This window comes from Herpailurus yagouaroundi, unplaced genomic scaffold, assembly GCF_014898765.1.
Source record: "Herpailurus yagouaroundi ecotype Mexico unplaced genomic scaffold, PumYag 212, whole genome shotgun sequence".
In the NCBI taxonomy this organism is placed as follows: Eukaryota; Metazoa; Chordata; class Mammalia; order Carnivora; family Felidae; genus Herpailurus; species Herpailurus yagouaroundi.
Window position 1 is genome coordinate 2,789,742 of NW_024412443.1, and position 17,624 is coordinate 2,807,365.

At 34.9% G+C, this 17,624-nt stretch overlaps 1 protein-coding gene across 1 annotated transcript; it reads left to right on the forward strand.

Moving 5' to 3' along the window:
• Positions 1–984: 984 nt before the first annotated feature.
• LOC121016629 (olfactory receptor 2G2-like) lies at positions 985–1,938 on the forward strand. The gene has a single exon (XM_040454329.1). The coding sequence runs from the start codon at positions 985–987 to the stop codon at positions 1,936–1,938; it is 954 nt and encodes a 317-aa protein (XP_040310263.1).
• Positions 1,939–17,624: the final 15,686 nt, after the last annotated feature.

Below are 17,624 nucleotides of genomic sequence, written 5' to 3' on the forward strand. Positions count from 1 at the left end.
TAATGACCTGAATTGAAATTAAGAATCAGATGCTTAACCACCTGAGCCACGCAGGCACCCTAACTGTGTCTTGGTTTTTGATAACATCCATCTTTATAGGTGTGAGGTGATATTTCATTTGTGCCATATTTGCATTACCTTGATTATTAGTGATACTGATCATTTTTACTATGTCTATTAAACATTTGTATGTCGGAGAAATGTGTATTTAATACCTTTGTCTACTTTTGAATCAGGTAATTATTTATTATTTATTTATTTATTTATTTTTGCTATTTATTCATCTGAGATTCTTATATATTTTGGATATTAACTCTTTTTTGGATTTTTTCTTTTGCAAATATTTTCTCACATTTCCTAGATTTTTGCTTTTGTTGCCTATGGTTTCAGTGTCATATTTCTAAAATCATTGCCGAGACCAATGTCATGAAGCTTCTCCTTTATGTTTCTTTTAGGAGTTTAGATTGAGGTCCTACATTTAAGTTTTTAATACATTTTGAGTTGATTGATGGTGCATATAGTGTAAGCTAGAGGACCAATTTCAATATTTTGCATGTCTTTATTTAGCTTTTCCAGCACCATTTATTGAAAAAACTATATTTTCCTCATGATGTATTCTTGGCACCTTTATTGAAGATCTATTGGTTATATATAAATAGGTTTATCTCTGGGCCCGTTTTTTTGCTCCACTGATTTATATATCTATTTTTATGCCAATACCATATGTTCTAATTATCATAGCTTGATGATGATATTTTTAAATATGTCTGCTCTTCTCTATTTTGGAGAGCATCAGAGGACAGCTAAGATATTAAGAGGATATGCATTGCATTTAGTTAGAATGCACACAATAAGCAAATAGATCTAAGTCACTATATGTGAAGGTATAAGTTCTAAGAACAGAATACTTTTGGGAGAGGTGACATTGTCTCATTTGACCTTATGTAATATGTCATTTTTCTCAGCTGGGAATGTACTTTGCACATGGGGATGATGAGGAGTACCAATGAGAGCAACATAACAGGTTTTATCCTGTTGGGGTTTTCTGATTACCCTCAGTTACAGAAGGTTTTATTTGTGATCATTTTGATCTTGTATTTACTAACCATTTTTGGAAATACCACCATCATTCTGGTATCTCATCTGGAATCCAAGCTTCATACACCGATGTATTTTTTCCTTTCTCAACTCTCCTTTTTGGATCTCTGCTTTACCAGCAGTGTTATTCCTCAGCTCCTGGTAAACTTGTGGGATCCTATGAAAAACATCACCTATGGTGGCTGTGTGGTTCAGTTGTATGTCTCTCTTGCTCTGGGATCTACAGAGTGTGTCCTCCTAGCTGTGATGTCCTATGATCGCTACATTGCCATCTGCCGTCCCCTCCACTATACTGTCTTAATGCATCCACGTCTCTGCATGGCCCTGGCATCTTTGTCATGGCTCAGTGGGGTGGTCACTACTCTAGTACAGTCCACTCTCACCCTTCAACTACCCTTATGTGGGCATTATCAAGTGGATCATTTCATCTGTGAGGTCCCTGTGCTTATCAAGTTGGCTTGTGTGGACACCACTTTTAATGAGGCTGAACTTTTTGTAGCTAGCATTATCTTCCTTATAGTTCCTATCTTCTTCATCCTGATTTCCTATGGCTACATTGCCCAAGCAGTTTTGAAGATTAAGTCAGCTTCTGGAAGAAAGAAAGCTTTTGGGACCTGCTCCTCCCACATGATCGTTGTCATAATCTTCTATGGAACCATAATATTCATGTATCTTCAGCCAGCCAATAGCATATCCAAGGAGCAGGGAAAGTTTGTTTCCCTGTTTTACACCGTGGTGACACCCATGCTCAACCCTGTTATCTATACTTTGCGAAATAAAGAGGTTAAATGGGCACTAAAGAAAGTTCTAGGGAATATTCTGGGACTAAATTTCATATGATTATAAAAATGTTTTTTTAAAGCATTACTGTGATGAACATCTCTTTTCTGTGGTAAAAAAAACACATAAAAATTTTAATAAAAGCCTACTTGGGTCATTTTCTCCCATTTTCTTTTGGTTAATTATTTATACAACATTCTAAAATATACTATGGAATATGTATGTCTAGTCCCTACTTTGCCATTACTCAGTAGCAACATAAATACTTTAGTCAATCTATTCTTCTATGTCTTTTCTCCAAAATACATTAAGAAAAATATAAAAATACTTGAGAAATGTTTTAAACTAGTATTTTTTTCCTTCATTTGTAAATAACACACTTAGTCTTTAAGTCTTCTTGTATCTCTAGATGTACCTGTGGCTTACTGTTTTTGCAAAGCTGTGGCTGAGATGAAGAACTTTAGGCAAACTGTCATGAGGCAAAATTTTTATTTCCTCCTATACTCTGTCTTCTTAGAATATGATAGAGATGTGCAGAGGGGCATAATCAAAGGACAAATAGGACAAAAACCACACATTCTGGTCGGAGATAAAATAGAAAAAAAGAGCATGGTTCTATTATTTTGTAGTTGGACTAATAAACCAGTCAAACTAACAATAAAGTCTGATTCATAAGAAAAAGCACAACTGTGGAATATTCTAGGCCTTGAAAATACATATAAGTAAAAATACTTATTGTTAGCATAACTCTACATTTTTATATGTAAAAGCATATTTTCATAATTTGGGGATATATTTTCCAGATGAAAGTTTAATCAACTTCTTTTTGTTGTTTATGCTATAACACTGATTGCCATGCCCCCACCCCCCTCCAAGAATTCACTTTAAATGGCCTTTGCTTAAAACATTTCTTTTCTGGAAAGGAGTAACTTTTGCATCTTGATTCTTGGAAATTTTTGGTAAATACACTATTTCACTGAATTTTTTGTAAACACTATTTCACTGAATTGTAGCAAACATTGGTTGTATGGTCTATAGCTTGCAAAAATGCTGTGGGTTCAAACATGCATCAAAATAGATATATGAATTCAGTGAGATGAGGAAGAATTTTGTGGTAGAATCCTGTATGTCCAAATGTGATAATAATTTCAAGTAAAGAATAGGAAGTCAGGGAATAAATTATCACTTTTAACTGTTCAGAAGCAGAGGCATAATTAGAATGATAAGCTCTACCTGGATTCTATCCCTTTGTGTTTTTTTTTAATTGAAGTATGATTAACATAATGCATTACATTATTTTGGGTATACAGTATTCAGCAATTCTATAGATTACATCAGGATAAGTGTACTCTTAATCCTTTTTATCTAATTCTCACATCATCCCACCCATTATCCCTCTGGCAACCATCAATTTGTTTACTATATTTAAGAGTCCATGTTTTTGTTGTTGTTGTTTGTTTGTCTCTTTTTTTTTCTGCTTCTTCATTTCCATATCCAACAGTGGTATTGCTGGATCACATGGTTATTCTATTTTTAATTTTTTGCACAATTTCCATACTGTTTTCCACAGTGACTGTGCCAATTTTCATTCCCTCCAATAGTGCATGAGTGTTCCTTTTTCTCCACATTCTCACCAACACTTGTTTATTGTGTTTCTGATTTAGGCATTATGAGAGGTGTGAGGTTATATTTCATTGTGATTTTCTTTCTTTTTTAATGTTTATTTTGAGAGAGAGAGAGAAAGAAAGAGAGAAAGAGAAGCAGAGGGAGGGAGAGAGGAGAGAGAGAGAGAGAGAGAGAGAGAATCTTAAGCAAGCTCCATGCTCAGTGTGAAGCCCAATAAGGGGCTTGATCCTCTGATCATGAGATCATGACCTGACCCAAAATCAAGAGTACAATGCTTAACTAACTGAGCCACCCAGGCACTCCTCATTGTGGCTTTCATTTTCATTTTCCTGATGATTAGTGATGTTGGGTCTCTTTTCATGTGTCTTTTGGGCATCTGTATGTCTTCTCTGGAAAAATGCATATTCATGACTTCTCTCCATTTTTTAACCAGATGATGATGTTCATGATTATTGTTGGTGTTGATTTGTATAAGTTATTTATACATTTTGGATACTAACCCTTTATTGGAAATATCATTTGCAAATATCTCCTCCCATTCAGTAGGTTGCCTTTTTAATTAATGGTTTCCTTCATTGTGCAAAAGGTTTTTATTTTAATGACATCCTAATAATTTAGTTTTGCTTTTGTTTCCCTTACCTCAGGAGACATATGGAAAACTATTTACATAGCTGATGTCAAGTAAATTACTGCCTAATGTTCTCTTCTAGGAGTTCTATGATTTCAGGTATCATTGTTAGGTCTCTAATACATTTTGAGTTTATTGTTGAGTATGGTGTAAGAAAGTGGTCCAATTTCATTATTTTGCATGTTGCTGTCCAGTTTCCCCAACACCATTTGTTGAAAATGCTGTCTTTTCCCAATTTTATATTCTTGCATCCTTTGATGGTAGATTAATTGACCACCTATGTGTGGGTTTACTTCTGGGATCTCTATTCTGTACTGTTGATCTATATATCTACTTTTGTGCCAGTATCATGCTATTTTGATTGCTCTACCTTGAAATCTGGGATGATAATACCTCCAGTTTTCGTATTTATTTTATTATTTTATTTTAATTCTGCAGGATTGCTTTGCCTATTTGAGGTCTTTTGTGGTTCCATACAAATTTCAGTTTAGTTCTAGTTCTGCAAACACTGTTGTTGGTATTTTGATGGGGATTTCATTCAGTCTGTAGATTGCTTTAGGTATTATGGACATTTTAGAAATATTGATTATTTCAGTTCATGAGCATGGAATATTTTTCCATTTGTTGGTGTTATCTTCAATTTCATCAATGTTTCATAGTTTTCTGAGTACAGGTATTTCATCTCTTTAGTTAAGTTTATTCCTAGGTATTTTATTCCTTTTAGTGCAATTCAAAAGGAATTGTTTTATTAATTTGTCTTTCTGCTACTTCATTATTAGTATATATAAATACAACACATTGTTGTATATTAATTTTGTATCCTGTGACTTTACTGAATTCCTTTATCAGTTCTATAAGATTTTTGGTGGAGTCTTTACGGTTTCCTATATATAGTGTCTTGTCATATGCAAATAGTAAAAGTTATACTTCTTCTTTATGAATGAGGATGCTTTTCATGTCTTTTACTTGCCTGATTATTGTGGCTAGGCCTTCCAGTACCAAGTTTAATAAGTGGTGAGACTGGACATTTGTGTCTTATTGTTATTTTATTTATTTCAACATTTATTTATTTTTGGGACAAAGAGAGACAGAGCATGAACGGGGGAGGGGCAGAGACAGAGGGAGACACAGAATCAGAAACAGGCTCCAGGCTCTGAGCCATCAGCCCAGAGCCTGACGCGGGGCTCGAACTCACGGACCGCGAGATCGTGACCTGGCTGAAGTCGGATGCTTAACCGACTGCGCCACCCAGGCGCCCCATATTTCAAGTTTTTATTTAAATTCTAGTTACTTAACATATGTGGTAAAATTGGTTTCAGGTGTAGAATTTAGTGATTCATCACTTACATATAATACCCATCACTGCTTAATACTCATTTAGCCCATTCCCCGCCCACCTCCCTCCATCAGCACTCATTTTCTTCCCTAAAGTTAAGGGCATCTTATGGTTTGCTTCCCTCTCTCTTCTTCCCTTCCCCTATGTTCATCTGTTTTGTTTCTTAAATTCCATGTATGAGTGAAATAATATGGTATTTGTGTCTTATTCTTAGAGGCAAAGCTTTCAGTTTTGTGTCTTAATCTTAGAGGCAAAGCTTTCAGTTTTTAACCATTGACTATTATATTGCTGTGGGTTTTTCATACATGGCCTTTTTTATGTTGAGGCATGTTCTCTCTAAACTAATATGTTGAGAGTTGCTATCATGAAAGGATGTTGCATTTTGCCAAATGCTTTCAATGCATCTATTGAAATGATCACGTGGGCTTTATCTTATCTCTTGTTAATTAACATTGATTTGCGAATATTGAAACATACAACCTTGGGATAAATTCTACTTGACTGTGGTGAATTATTTTTTAATGTATTATTGGATTTGGTTGGCTAATATTTTGTTGAAAGTTTTGCATCTATATTTGTTAGCAATATTCATGTGTAGAGTTTTTTTAAGTGTCTTTATTGGTTTTGGCTTTACGGTCTGCTGGTCTAACAGAATTAATTTGAAAGCTTTTGTACCTATTTTAGTTTTTGAAATAGTCTGAGAAAAATAGGTATTAACTCTTCTTTAAATGTTTATTAGAATTCACATCTGTAGCCTTTTGGTCCTGGACTTTTTTTGTTGGGAGTGTTTTGATACCAATTCAACTTCATTGCTAGTAATAAATCTGTTTAAATCTTCTGTTTCTTCCTGATTAAATTTTGGAAGTTTTTATGTTTCTAGGAATTTATCCATTTATTCTATATTGTCCAATATGCTGGTACATGTTCTTTCCTATTACTATCTTATAATCCATTGTGTTTTGTAATGTTAGGTGGTATTTTTCCTCCTTCATTTCTGATTTTATTTACTTAAGTTTCCTCTCCTTTGAGAGGAGTTGCATGCTCCTTTGAGTATGGATTATCAAAAGGTTTATGAATTTCATTGATGGTTTCAAAGAACAACCTCCTGGTTTCATTGATCTGTTCTATTGTGATTTTAGTTTTTATTTAATTTTTTTCCTGCTCTAAACTTTATTATTTCCTTCCACCTACTATTTTAGTCTGTTTTCCATACCACCTTTGGATATAAATTTAGCTTGCTTATTTGAGATTTTTCTTGTTACTTGAGGTAGGCCAATAGTATGATACTTTTCCCTTTAAGAACAACTTTTGCTACATCTCAAAGATTTTGAAATTTTATGTTTTCATTTTTGTTTTTTTTCTATGCATTTTTAGTTTCCTTCTTAATTTATTCATTGACTTATTCATTGTTTAGTAACATTTTTTTAGCCCCTCTGTATTTGTGATTCTTCCAGATTTTTTTCTTGTGATTGATATCTAGTTTCATAGCATTGTTGAAAAAGATTCATGATACAGCCACACACCTCCAGGACCTAATGCATGTTGTGTCCATCTGTGCACCCCCAGGAGTCATAGCACACCATGCCCAGGTGTACAGTTCAGCCACTGTTACACAGGACCCAGCTGCACCCAGCATCCCACTCCCCACACCCCTTATGCAACCCCCAGCCACCACAGTAATTTGAAAGATAAAGCATAGGACTGCTAATTCAGTGAATATTTTGCTAATACTGCACCTCACTCTCAAGTTTCCTGGTGGGTGTGCCCTCTCAGAGCTGCTGGTTTGCTTGCATCCAAACTCTCTGCCACTAATACAACAGAGAGAAATTATAGCCCATAACAGGCAGAGGGTCAATGCAGATGACTCCAAATGAAAAGTGACTCAGATACAAAACCAGAGCATAAGCAACACCTATAGAATACTCTCCTGAATGTCAGATTCTGGTGAACAGGGGACACAGCACTGCATAACAATCCAGGACCTTTTCTTCATAAAGTAACTACTTTCAAGAGCATAAGACACAGCTGAATTTCTTAACACACAGAAACAGAGAAACAGACAGTTGAGGAGACAGAGAAATATATCCCAAATGAAAGAATAGGACAAGGCCACAGTCAGAGATCTAAGTGAAATATATATAAGTAACATGGCTGATAGAGAATTTAAAGCAATATTCATAAGGGTACCCACTGGACTTGAGAAAAGAGTGGAAGACATGGGTGAGATCCTTAACACATATATAAGGAAAAACATAGCAGAGAGAAAAAGTACACTAAACAAAATGACACATACACTTCATAGAATGAATAGCATTATGGAAGAAGCAAAGGAAATAATTAGTGACTTAGAAGACAGTAATGGATAGTAAATCAAGCTGAATAAAAGGAAAATAATTATGAAAATAGACTTAGGGAACTCTGAGACTATCAAATGTAATAACATTCAAATTATAGTAGTCTCAAGAAGAAGAAGAAGAAGAAGAAGAAGAAGAAGAAGAAGAAGAAATAAAAGGAGTAAGAAACTTTATTTGAAGAAATAACAGCTTAAAACTTCCCATATCAGGGTAAGGAAACATATCCAGATCCAGGGGGGGATAGAAACCCATCAAATTCAACAAAAGCAGATCCACTGTGATACATATTGTAATTAAATTGACAACATATGTTGCTAAAGAAAAATATTAAAAGCACCAAGACAAGAAGTAACTTACAATGGAAAACCCATAAGACTAACAGGAGATTTTTCAAATAAAATTTTGCAAGCCAGAAGGGAGTGACATGATATATTCAAAGTGCTGAATGGGAAAAATCTGCAGACAAGAATACTCTATCCAGTAAGGCTACCATTCAGGATACAAAGAGAGATAAAGAGTTTCCAATTAAAACAAAAACTAAAGGAGTTTATAAACACTAAAATGGTCCTTCAAGAAATATTAAAAGGGACACTTTGAATGGAAAAGAGACACCAAAAATGGCATTGTGAAGGTAAGAAAACAAAAGCAGTAAAAATGAATATTACTTTAAAATATCAGTAGAGCAACTCACAAAAAAAGGATATAAAATATAATAACACAGACTTAAAATGTGGAGGAAGAAGAAAGGAATGGGTTCAAACTTAAATGACCATCAAGTTAATATAGATTGCTATATGAAGAAGAGGTTATATTCAAACTTAATAGTATCCATATATCAAAAATCACTAATCAATATTCAAAGAATAAAGAGCAATAAATCCAAATATATTACTAAAGAAATTCTGCAAATCATGAAAGAGATAAGGACAAGAGGGGATCAGAGAAAATCTTCAGGAAAAAAAAACCATAAAGCAAATAATAAATTGGCAATACATACATACCTATCAATATTACTTTGAATGTAAATAAACACTCCAATCAAAAGACATAAGATGACAGAATGGATAAAAAAACCAGGACCCATCTATATATTGGCTACAAGAGACCAATTTTATACACAAAGTCAACTGCAGATTGATAGTGAGGGGTTGGAGAATTTTTAATACAAAAACAGATTAAAAAAAAACAGTTGAGTACCAATATGTATATCAGACAAGGTAGAATTTAAAACAAAAACTGTGGGGCGCCTGGGTGGCTCAGTGGGTTGAGCGTCTGACTTCTGCTCAGGTCATGATCTCACGGTCTCTGAGTTCGAGCCACACATCAGGCTCTGTGCTGATGGCTCAGAGCCTGGAGCCTGCTTCGGATTCTGTGTCTCCCTCTCTGCCCCTCCCCTGCTCATGCTCTGTCTCTCTCTGTCTCAAAAATAAATAAAAACATTAAGAAAAAAAATTTAAAAAAAGAACAAAAACTGTGCATTGCAGTGACAACACTCACTGCCTAACTAGCTTACACCAAGTTGCACAACATTGTGACCTGACAGGGCTGTATTTCTCTGTCAAGCTTGCCTCAGTCCCAATGCCACAGGTCTCTCACCCAAAAGACCAGCAAAGACCCTTTTGTCTCCCAACCTGAGAATTCTGCAAGGCTTTAGTTCTAGTGGAAGTAGTATCAGGTCTCATTTAACAAGCAGACCATAGAACACTTAATTAAAACTCAATGCTGTCTGACCAAGGATCAAAAACTGTCCATTGCAGTCAAGGAAAGCCTATGCACATGACAGACCTGAAGGACAGTGCAGCCAAAACAGAGTAGCAGAGCACTCGCAGCACACACCAGACACACTCCCTGAAGCACCAGGCCCTAGCACTATATGACCTCTTCTTTATGAGGCCATTACTCTCAAGAGCAGGAGACATAATGGGCTTTAAAAACATACAGAAGGCAGAGACTTAGACAAAGTGCCAAGAAAGAGGCACAAAATAAAAGAACAAGATATGGACACAACCAGAGATCTAAAAGAATCATAGAGGGATGCCTGCATGGCTCAGTCGGTTAAGCATCCAACTCTTGATTTTGGCTCAGATCATGATCTCATGGTTCATGAGTTCAAGTCCCACATTGGGCTCTTCAGTGTCAGTGTAGAGCTTGCTTGGGGTTCTCTTTCTCTCCCTCTCTTTCTGCCCCTTCCCAGCTCATGCTCCTTCACTCTCTCCTAAAATAAATAAATAAATAAATAAATAAACAAACTAACTAACTAACTAACTAACTTTAAAAAAGAAATAGATATAAGTAACATGCCTGTCAGATAACTTAAAGCAACAATTATAAGGACACTTGCTGGACTTGAAAACAGAATGGAAGACTTCAGGGAAACCATTATCACAGAGATAAAAGAGTTAAAAATGAGTCAGTCAAAAATGAGAAGTGCAATAACCAAGATTGAAAACAGGCTTGATGCAATGAACACAAACCTGGAAAAAGTGGAGGAACATGTAAGTGATATAGAAGACAAAATAGTGAAAAATAATGAAGCTGATCAAAAGAGAGAAAGAATAATTATGGATTACAAGAATAAATTTAGGGAACTCAGAGACTCCATCAAATGTAATAACACATATCATAGGAGTCTAAGAAGCAAAATAGAGAAAAGGGGACAGAAAATTTATTTGAGGAAAAAATAGCTGTAAACTTCTCTAATCTAGGGGGAAAAACAGATATGCATATCCAGGAGACACAGAGAACTCCCATAAAAATCAACAAAGCAGGCCAACAAATAAACCTTCTGACCCCTTTTCTCTTTCTTCTTCTGGAACTGCTATGATATGAATGTTATTACGTTTCATGGAGTCATTGAGTTTTCTAAATCTACTTTCATGATCTAAGACTTTTCTTTCCCTCTTTTGTCAGTTTCATTATTTTTCATAATTCTATATCTATATCACTTATTCCTTCCGTGCTACTTCCATCCTTGTGGTCATTATAATTCGTTGGCTTTGAATCTCAGTTATTGCATTTTTTTTCCATTTAGGCCTGATTGGTTTTAAGCTCTTTTATCTCTGCAATAAGGATATCCTTGATGTCTTCTATGCTTTTCTCAAGTCCAGCTAGTCTCCTTATTATTGTTGCTTTAAATTATGGATTCAGCATATTACTTATACTTGTTTTAATTAGATCCCTGCTGTGACCTTTTCTTGTTCTTTCATTTGGATTGAAAAACACTGATAAAGAAAAAAAAATAGAAGTAGAAAAATAAAAGAAGTCCTTAACTTACAGAGGAAGACCCACAAAGCTACCTCCAGATATCCCTACATAAACCTGCCAAGCCGGTAGTGAATGGCATGATATATTCAAACTGTCAAATGGAAAATATCTGGAGCCAAGAATACTCCATCCAGCAAGACTATTATTCAAAACATAATAATAGATAAAGAGTTTCCCAGATAAACAAAAACTAAAGGAGTTTGTGACCACTAAACCATCGCTGCAAGAAATATTAAAAGGGACTCTTTGAGTGATCAAAAGTGACAAAGATAAGAAAGGAACAGATAAAATCTCCAGAAACAATGGTAATACAAGTAATAAAATGGCGCTAAATTCATATCTATCAATAACCTGAATATAAGTGGATTAAACACTCCAAACAAAAGACATAGGATCTCAGAATGGATAAGAAAAGCAACAATCATCTATACGTTCCCTTCATGAGACTCATTTTAGACCTAAAAATACCTGTAGATTGAAAGTAAGCAGAGGGAGAAATGTTTGTCAAGCAAATGGTTGTCAGAAGAAAGCCAGACTAGCAATTCTTATATTGCAGAAACTAGACTTTAAAATAAAGACTGTAACAAGAGATGAAGAAGGGCACTATATCATAATAAAGGGGGACAATCCAAAAAAGAAGATCTAATAATAGTAAATATTTATCAGCCTCACCTAGAAGAATCCAAATATATGAAACAACAACATAAAAAAGTAACTCATTGATAATAACACAATAATATTAGACGACTTTAATACCTATTTACAATGGACAGATCATCTACAAAGAAAATCAACAAGGAAATAATGACTTTGAGTGACACACTGGACCAGATAGACTTAACAGATATATTTAGAATGTTTATTCCAAAAACAGCGGAATAAACATTATTTTCAAGTGTACATGGGATATTTGGCATAATAGATCACATGCTAGGTCACAAATCAGATCTCAAAGGTGCAAAAAGATCGATATCATACCATGCATATTTTCTGACTACAACACTATGAAACTTGAGGTCAACCACAAGAAAAAAATGGGAAAGACCACAAATACATGGAGATTAAATAAAATGGTACTAAACAATGAATTATTCAAACAGGAAATTAAAGAAGAAATAAAAAAAAACATGGAAACAAATGAAAATGAAAACACAGTGGTCCAAAACCTTGGAAAATGGAGAATAAGTGGTCCTAAGAGGGAAGTATATATAGCAATACAGGTTTATCTCAAGAAGGAAGAAAAAATCTCAAATAAACAACCTAACCTTTCACCTACAGGAACTAGAAAAGGAAAAACAAACCCTAAAGCCAACAGAGTGAGAAAGTAATCAATATTAGAACAGAACTAAATGATATAGAAGAAAAATACTTAGTAGATCAGTGAAACCAGGAGCTGGTTCTCTGAAAGAATTAATAAAATTGAGAAACCCCAAGACAGATTTATCAAAAAGAAAAGAGAAAGGACATAAATAAATAAAATCACACATGATAGAGAAGTAACAACCTACACCACAGAACTACAAATAATTATAAAAGAATGGTATGGGAAACTATATGCTAACAAATTGCACAATCTGGAAGATGGATAAATTACTAGAAACATATAAACATAAACTGCCAAATCTGAACAGGAAGAAATAGAAAACTTGAACAAAATGATAACCAATAACAAAAACAAAAAAATGAACAAGTAGTCAAAAAATCTCACAGCAAACCAAGGTCCAGAGCCAGAGGGCTTCATAGGTGAATTCTACCAAACATTTAAAGAAGAGTTATCAAACTGTTCCAAAAAATGTAAATGGAAGGAAAACTTCCAAAGCCATTCTGTGAGGCCAGATTTCCCTGGTTTTGATACCAAAACCAGATAAAGACTCCACTAAAAATAAATCCAGGCTAATAACCCTGACAAAGATGGATGCAAAAATTCCCAGCAATACTAGCAAATTAATCCAACAGTACATTAGAAGAACCACTTAGCAGGATCAACTGGGATTTTTTCCTGGGATGTAAGTGTGATTTGGTATTCACAAATCAATCACTGTGATACAATACATTAATGAAAGAAAATATATGAACCATATGATCCTCTTATGGATGAAAAAAAAACATTTCACGAAGTACAACATCCTTTCATGATAAAAACCTTCAACAAAGTAGGGATAGAGGGAAAATATCTCAACATGATAAAGGCCATATATGAAAAAAACTCTCACGTAATATCATCCTCAATGGGGAAAAACTGAGAGCTTTACCTTTACAGTCAGGAAACAGGCAGGGAAGTCCACTCAAACTAGTGTTATTTAATATACTACTGGAAGTACTAGCCACAGAAATCAGACAAGAAAAATAGCTAAATAGTACAAAAATCAGCAAAGAAGGAATAAAACTATAGCTATTTGCAGATTAAATGACATTCTATATAGAAAACCCAGAAGACTCCACCAAAATTTGCAAGAACTGATGCATGAATTCAGTAAAATCATAGCACACAAAATCAAGGTACAGAAACAGGTTTCATTTCTATACACCAAGAATCAAGCAGCAGAAAAAGAAATTAAGGAATCGATCCCATTGCACCAAAAACCATAAGATATCAAATAAATCTAAACAAAGAGGTAAAATATATGTACTCTGAAAATATAAAACACTGATGAAAGTGAAGTTGACTCAAAGACAACTCTATGCTCATGGATTGGAAGAACAAATGTTGTTAAAATGTCTACATTACACAACATAATCTATACCTTTAATTCAATCCCTATCAAAATACCACCAGCATTTTTCTCAGAGCTACCACAAACCATACTAAAATTTGTATGGAACCAGAAAACACCCTGAATAGACAAAACAATCTTAAAAAAGCAAAGCAAAGCTGAAGGCATCATGATTCAAGACTTCAATCTATATTAAAAAGCTGTACTAATTAAGACAGTATAGTACTGGCACAAAAATAGATACATAGAGCATTGGAGCAGAATACAAAACCTGGAAACGAACCCACGCTATATGGTCAATACATCTTTGACAAAGCAGAAAGTAATATGCAATGGAAAAAAGACAGTCTTTTCACCAAACGGTGTTGTGAAAACTGGACAACACCATGCAAAAGAATTAAACTAGACCACTTTCTTATACATACACAAAAATAAATTCAAAATGGATGAAAGACCTCAATGTGAGACAAGATACTGTCCAAAATCTAGAGAAGAACACAGGCAGTAACCTCGTTGACATCAGCCATGGCAACTTCTTGTTAGGAAAGACCCCAAATAGCCAAAGCAATCTTGAAAAAGAAAACCAAAGTAGAAGGCATCACAATCCTGGCTTCAAGCTACACTACAAATATGTATTCATAAAGACAATATGGTACTGGCACCAGAACAGACACTCATATGAATGCAACAGAATAGAGAACCCAGAAATGGACCCACAAATGTATGGCCAATTAATCTTTGACAAAGCAGAAAAGAATATCCAATGGAATAAAGACAGTTTCTTTAGCAAGTGGTGCTGGGAAAACTAGACAGTGACATGCAGAAGAATGAACCTGGACCAACTGTCTTACACCATACATAAAAATAAACTCAAAATGGATGAAAGACCTCTTTGGTCTTGGCCACAGAAAGTTCTTACTCAACACGTCTCCAGAGGCAACAGAAACTAAAGCAAAAATGAGCTATTGGGACCTCATCAAAATAAAAAGCTTCTGCACAGCAAAGGAAACAATCAACAAAACTAAAAGGCAACCATCAGAATGGTAGAAGATATTTGCAAATGACATATCAAATAAAGGGTTGGTATCCAAAGTCTATAAAGAACTTATCAAACTCAACACCCAAAAAACAAATAATCCGTTGAAGAAATGGGCAAAAGACATGAATAGACACTTCTCCAAAGAAGACATCCAGATGGCCAACCAAAACGTGAAAAAATGCTCAACATCACTCATCATCAGGGAAATACAGATCAAAACCACAATGAAGTACCACCTCACACCTGTCAGAATGGCTAACATTAACAACTCAGGCAACAACAGATGTTGGCGAGGATGCAGAGAAAGAGGATCTCTTTTGTATTGCTGGTGTGAATGCAAGCTGGTGTAGCCACTCTGGAAAACAGTATGGAGGTTCCTCAAAAAATTAAAAATAGACAGGAATTGCACTACTGGGTATTTATCCAAGGGATACAGGTGTGCTTTTTCGCAGGGACACATGCACCCCAATGTTTATAGTGGCACTACCAACAATATCCAAAGTATGGAAAGAGCCCAAATGTCCATCGATGGATGAATGGATAAAGAAGATGTGGTATATATATACAATGGAGTATTACTCAGCAATCAAAAAGAATGAAATCTTTCCATTTGCAACTACGTGGATGGAACTGGAGGGTATGATGCTAAGTGAAATTAGTCAGAGAAGGACAAATATCATGTGACTTTGCTCATATGAGAACTTTAAGAGACAAAACAGATGAGCATAAAGTAAGAGAAACAAAAATAATATAAAAAAACAGAGAGGGGACAAAGCATAAGAGACTCATAAATATGGAGAAAAAAACAGAGGTTTGGGAAGGGGTTTGGGAGGGGGGTGGGCTAAATGGGTAAGGGGCATTAAGAAATCTAATCCTGAAATTATTGTTTCACTATATGCTAACCAATTTGGATGTATATTAAAAGAAATAAATTTAAAAAAAGATGTGTCTTTTGAGGCAAGGGAAACAAATGAAAAAAAAAACAAACAACAACAACTATTGGGATTTCAACATAGAAAACTTATGCGCTGCAAAGGAAACACTCTGGAAGACTAAAAGGCAACCTACAGAATAGGAGAAGATATTTGCAAATGACTTATCAGATACAGTGTTAGTATCCAAAATCTATAGAGAACTTCTCAAACTCAACATCCAAGAAACATATAATATAATGAAAAAAAATGGGCAGAAGACAAGAATAGACAGTTTTCCAAAGAAGATATACAGATGGTCAGGAGACATGTGAAAAGATGCTCAACATCAGTCATCACCATGGAAATATGAATCAAAAGTATAACGAAGTATCATCTCACATCTATCAGAATTGTTCAAATTAACAAAATAAGAAAGAAGAGGTGTTAGTGAGGTTGTGGTGAAAGAAGAATTCTCATAACACTTTTAGTGTGAATGCATACTGGTCTGGGAAATACTGTGAATGCATAGCCACTCTGAAAAACAGCCTGGAGGTTGCTGCAAATGTTAAAAATGGAACTATCCTATGATCCAGCAATTGCATTTCATTTACCCCAAAGATACAAAATACTGATTTGAAAGGACAAATGCACTCCATGCACCCCGATGTTTCTAACAGCATTATGAACAATAGCCACATAATGGAAAGAGCCCAAATATGGGTAGATGGAGTGGTCCTCACAGAGGTATCTAGACATAGTTAATGTAGTGATTAACAGATAGATTCAATTAGGAGAAATTAAATGTGATAAGAGATTAGGACACTGGACTGGGGTTTGATGAATCCAAACATTTAAATCTTTAAAAAGGAAAATTGAGATTGAAAAAAAGTTAGTAAATCTGGACATTTCTTCAGATCCCTTTATTATAATCTTACTTTGTTCTAACAAGAAAGGTGCTTGAAATTACAATGAGTAATATGATACAGGGAATCCGAAATGCAGAAGGATCAGCTTCAGAGAAGATAAGAATAATTTTCTCTCATAGCTGGAGTGAAGTTGGAAGGATCCAATACAAATAAGGTATGTTAATCAATCAATTAATTAATAGAACAAATTAATGAGTTAATTTATTTTTATGTTGGGCAAGTCTAATGGCTTCTATTTCCTTTATGAAGTAGAAGGTCCCAAAGCAATATTCAAGGAAGAATGGAATACTTTGCACTAGGGAAATATGTGTATCCATTCTTCCCGGATGATCTCCAGAAGTTAGTCCCTTAGCTAATTGCTTGCTGGGGACACAGGTTTCCCCCATAAGACTTAGTAACTGTAAACAAACCATTGCTTTTTCATGACTTTGACAACTTCCCCATTCTAATATCCCCCTATGCCACAATTCTTATTACTGCTGAAATAGTTTCCTCAGGATTGGTTCTTATTAGAAATGTTAATATTCAATGGACATAATGCAGAAAGCAGTCAATTTGTGGGTCAGGGGTTGGTTAGACCTGTAAACACAATTCAAGGAAATGTTGTATAACGTGCTTCCTTGAAGATGTGACAACAATTTCTGAAGATGTGAAACACTCTGACACATTTAAATAGTTCTGATAGTAAGTAATAATTCAGCCTGTAAGCGTTGAGTGCATTTGTACTTTGCAGGGGTTTGTAAAAATTAATGAGGTAGCATCTTTACAGTTTCTTTTACAGTTGGGTTTGTTCTATCATTAAAATAATGATTCTTGGGGTGCCTGGACCCTAGAGGTCAGTTAAGCCTCTGACTTTGGCTCAGGTCATGATCTTAAAGTTTGTGAGCTTGAGCCTTACATTGGGATTTCAGCTGTCAGCACAGAGCCTGCCTCAGATCCTCTGTC

What these genes read in the sequence shown, in the direction of transcription:
- LOC121016629 (XM_040454329.1), top strand. Translation starts at nt 985, where the DNA reads ATGGGGATGATGAGGAGTACCAATGAGAGCAACATAACAGGTTTTATC.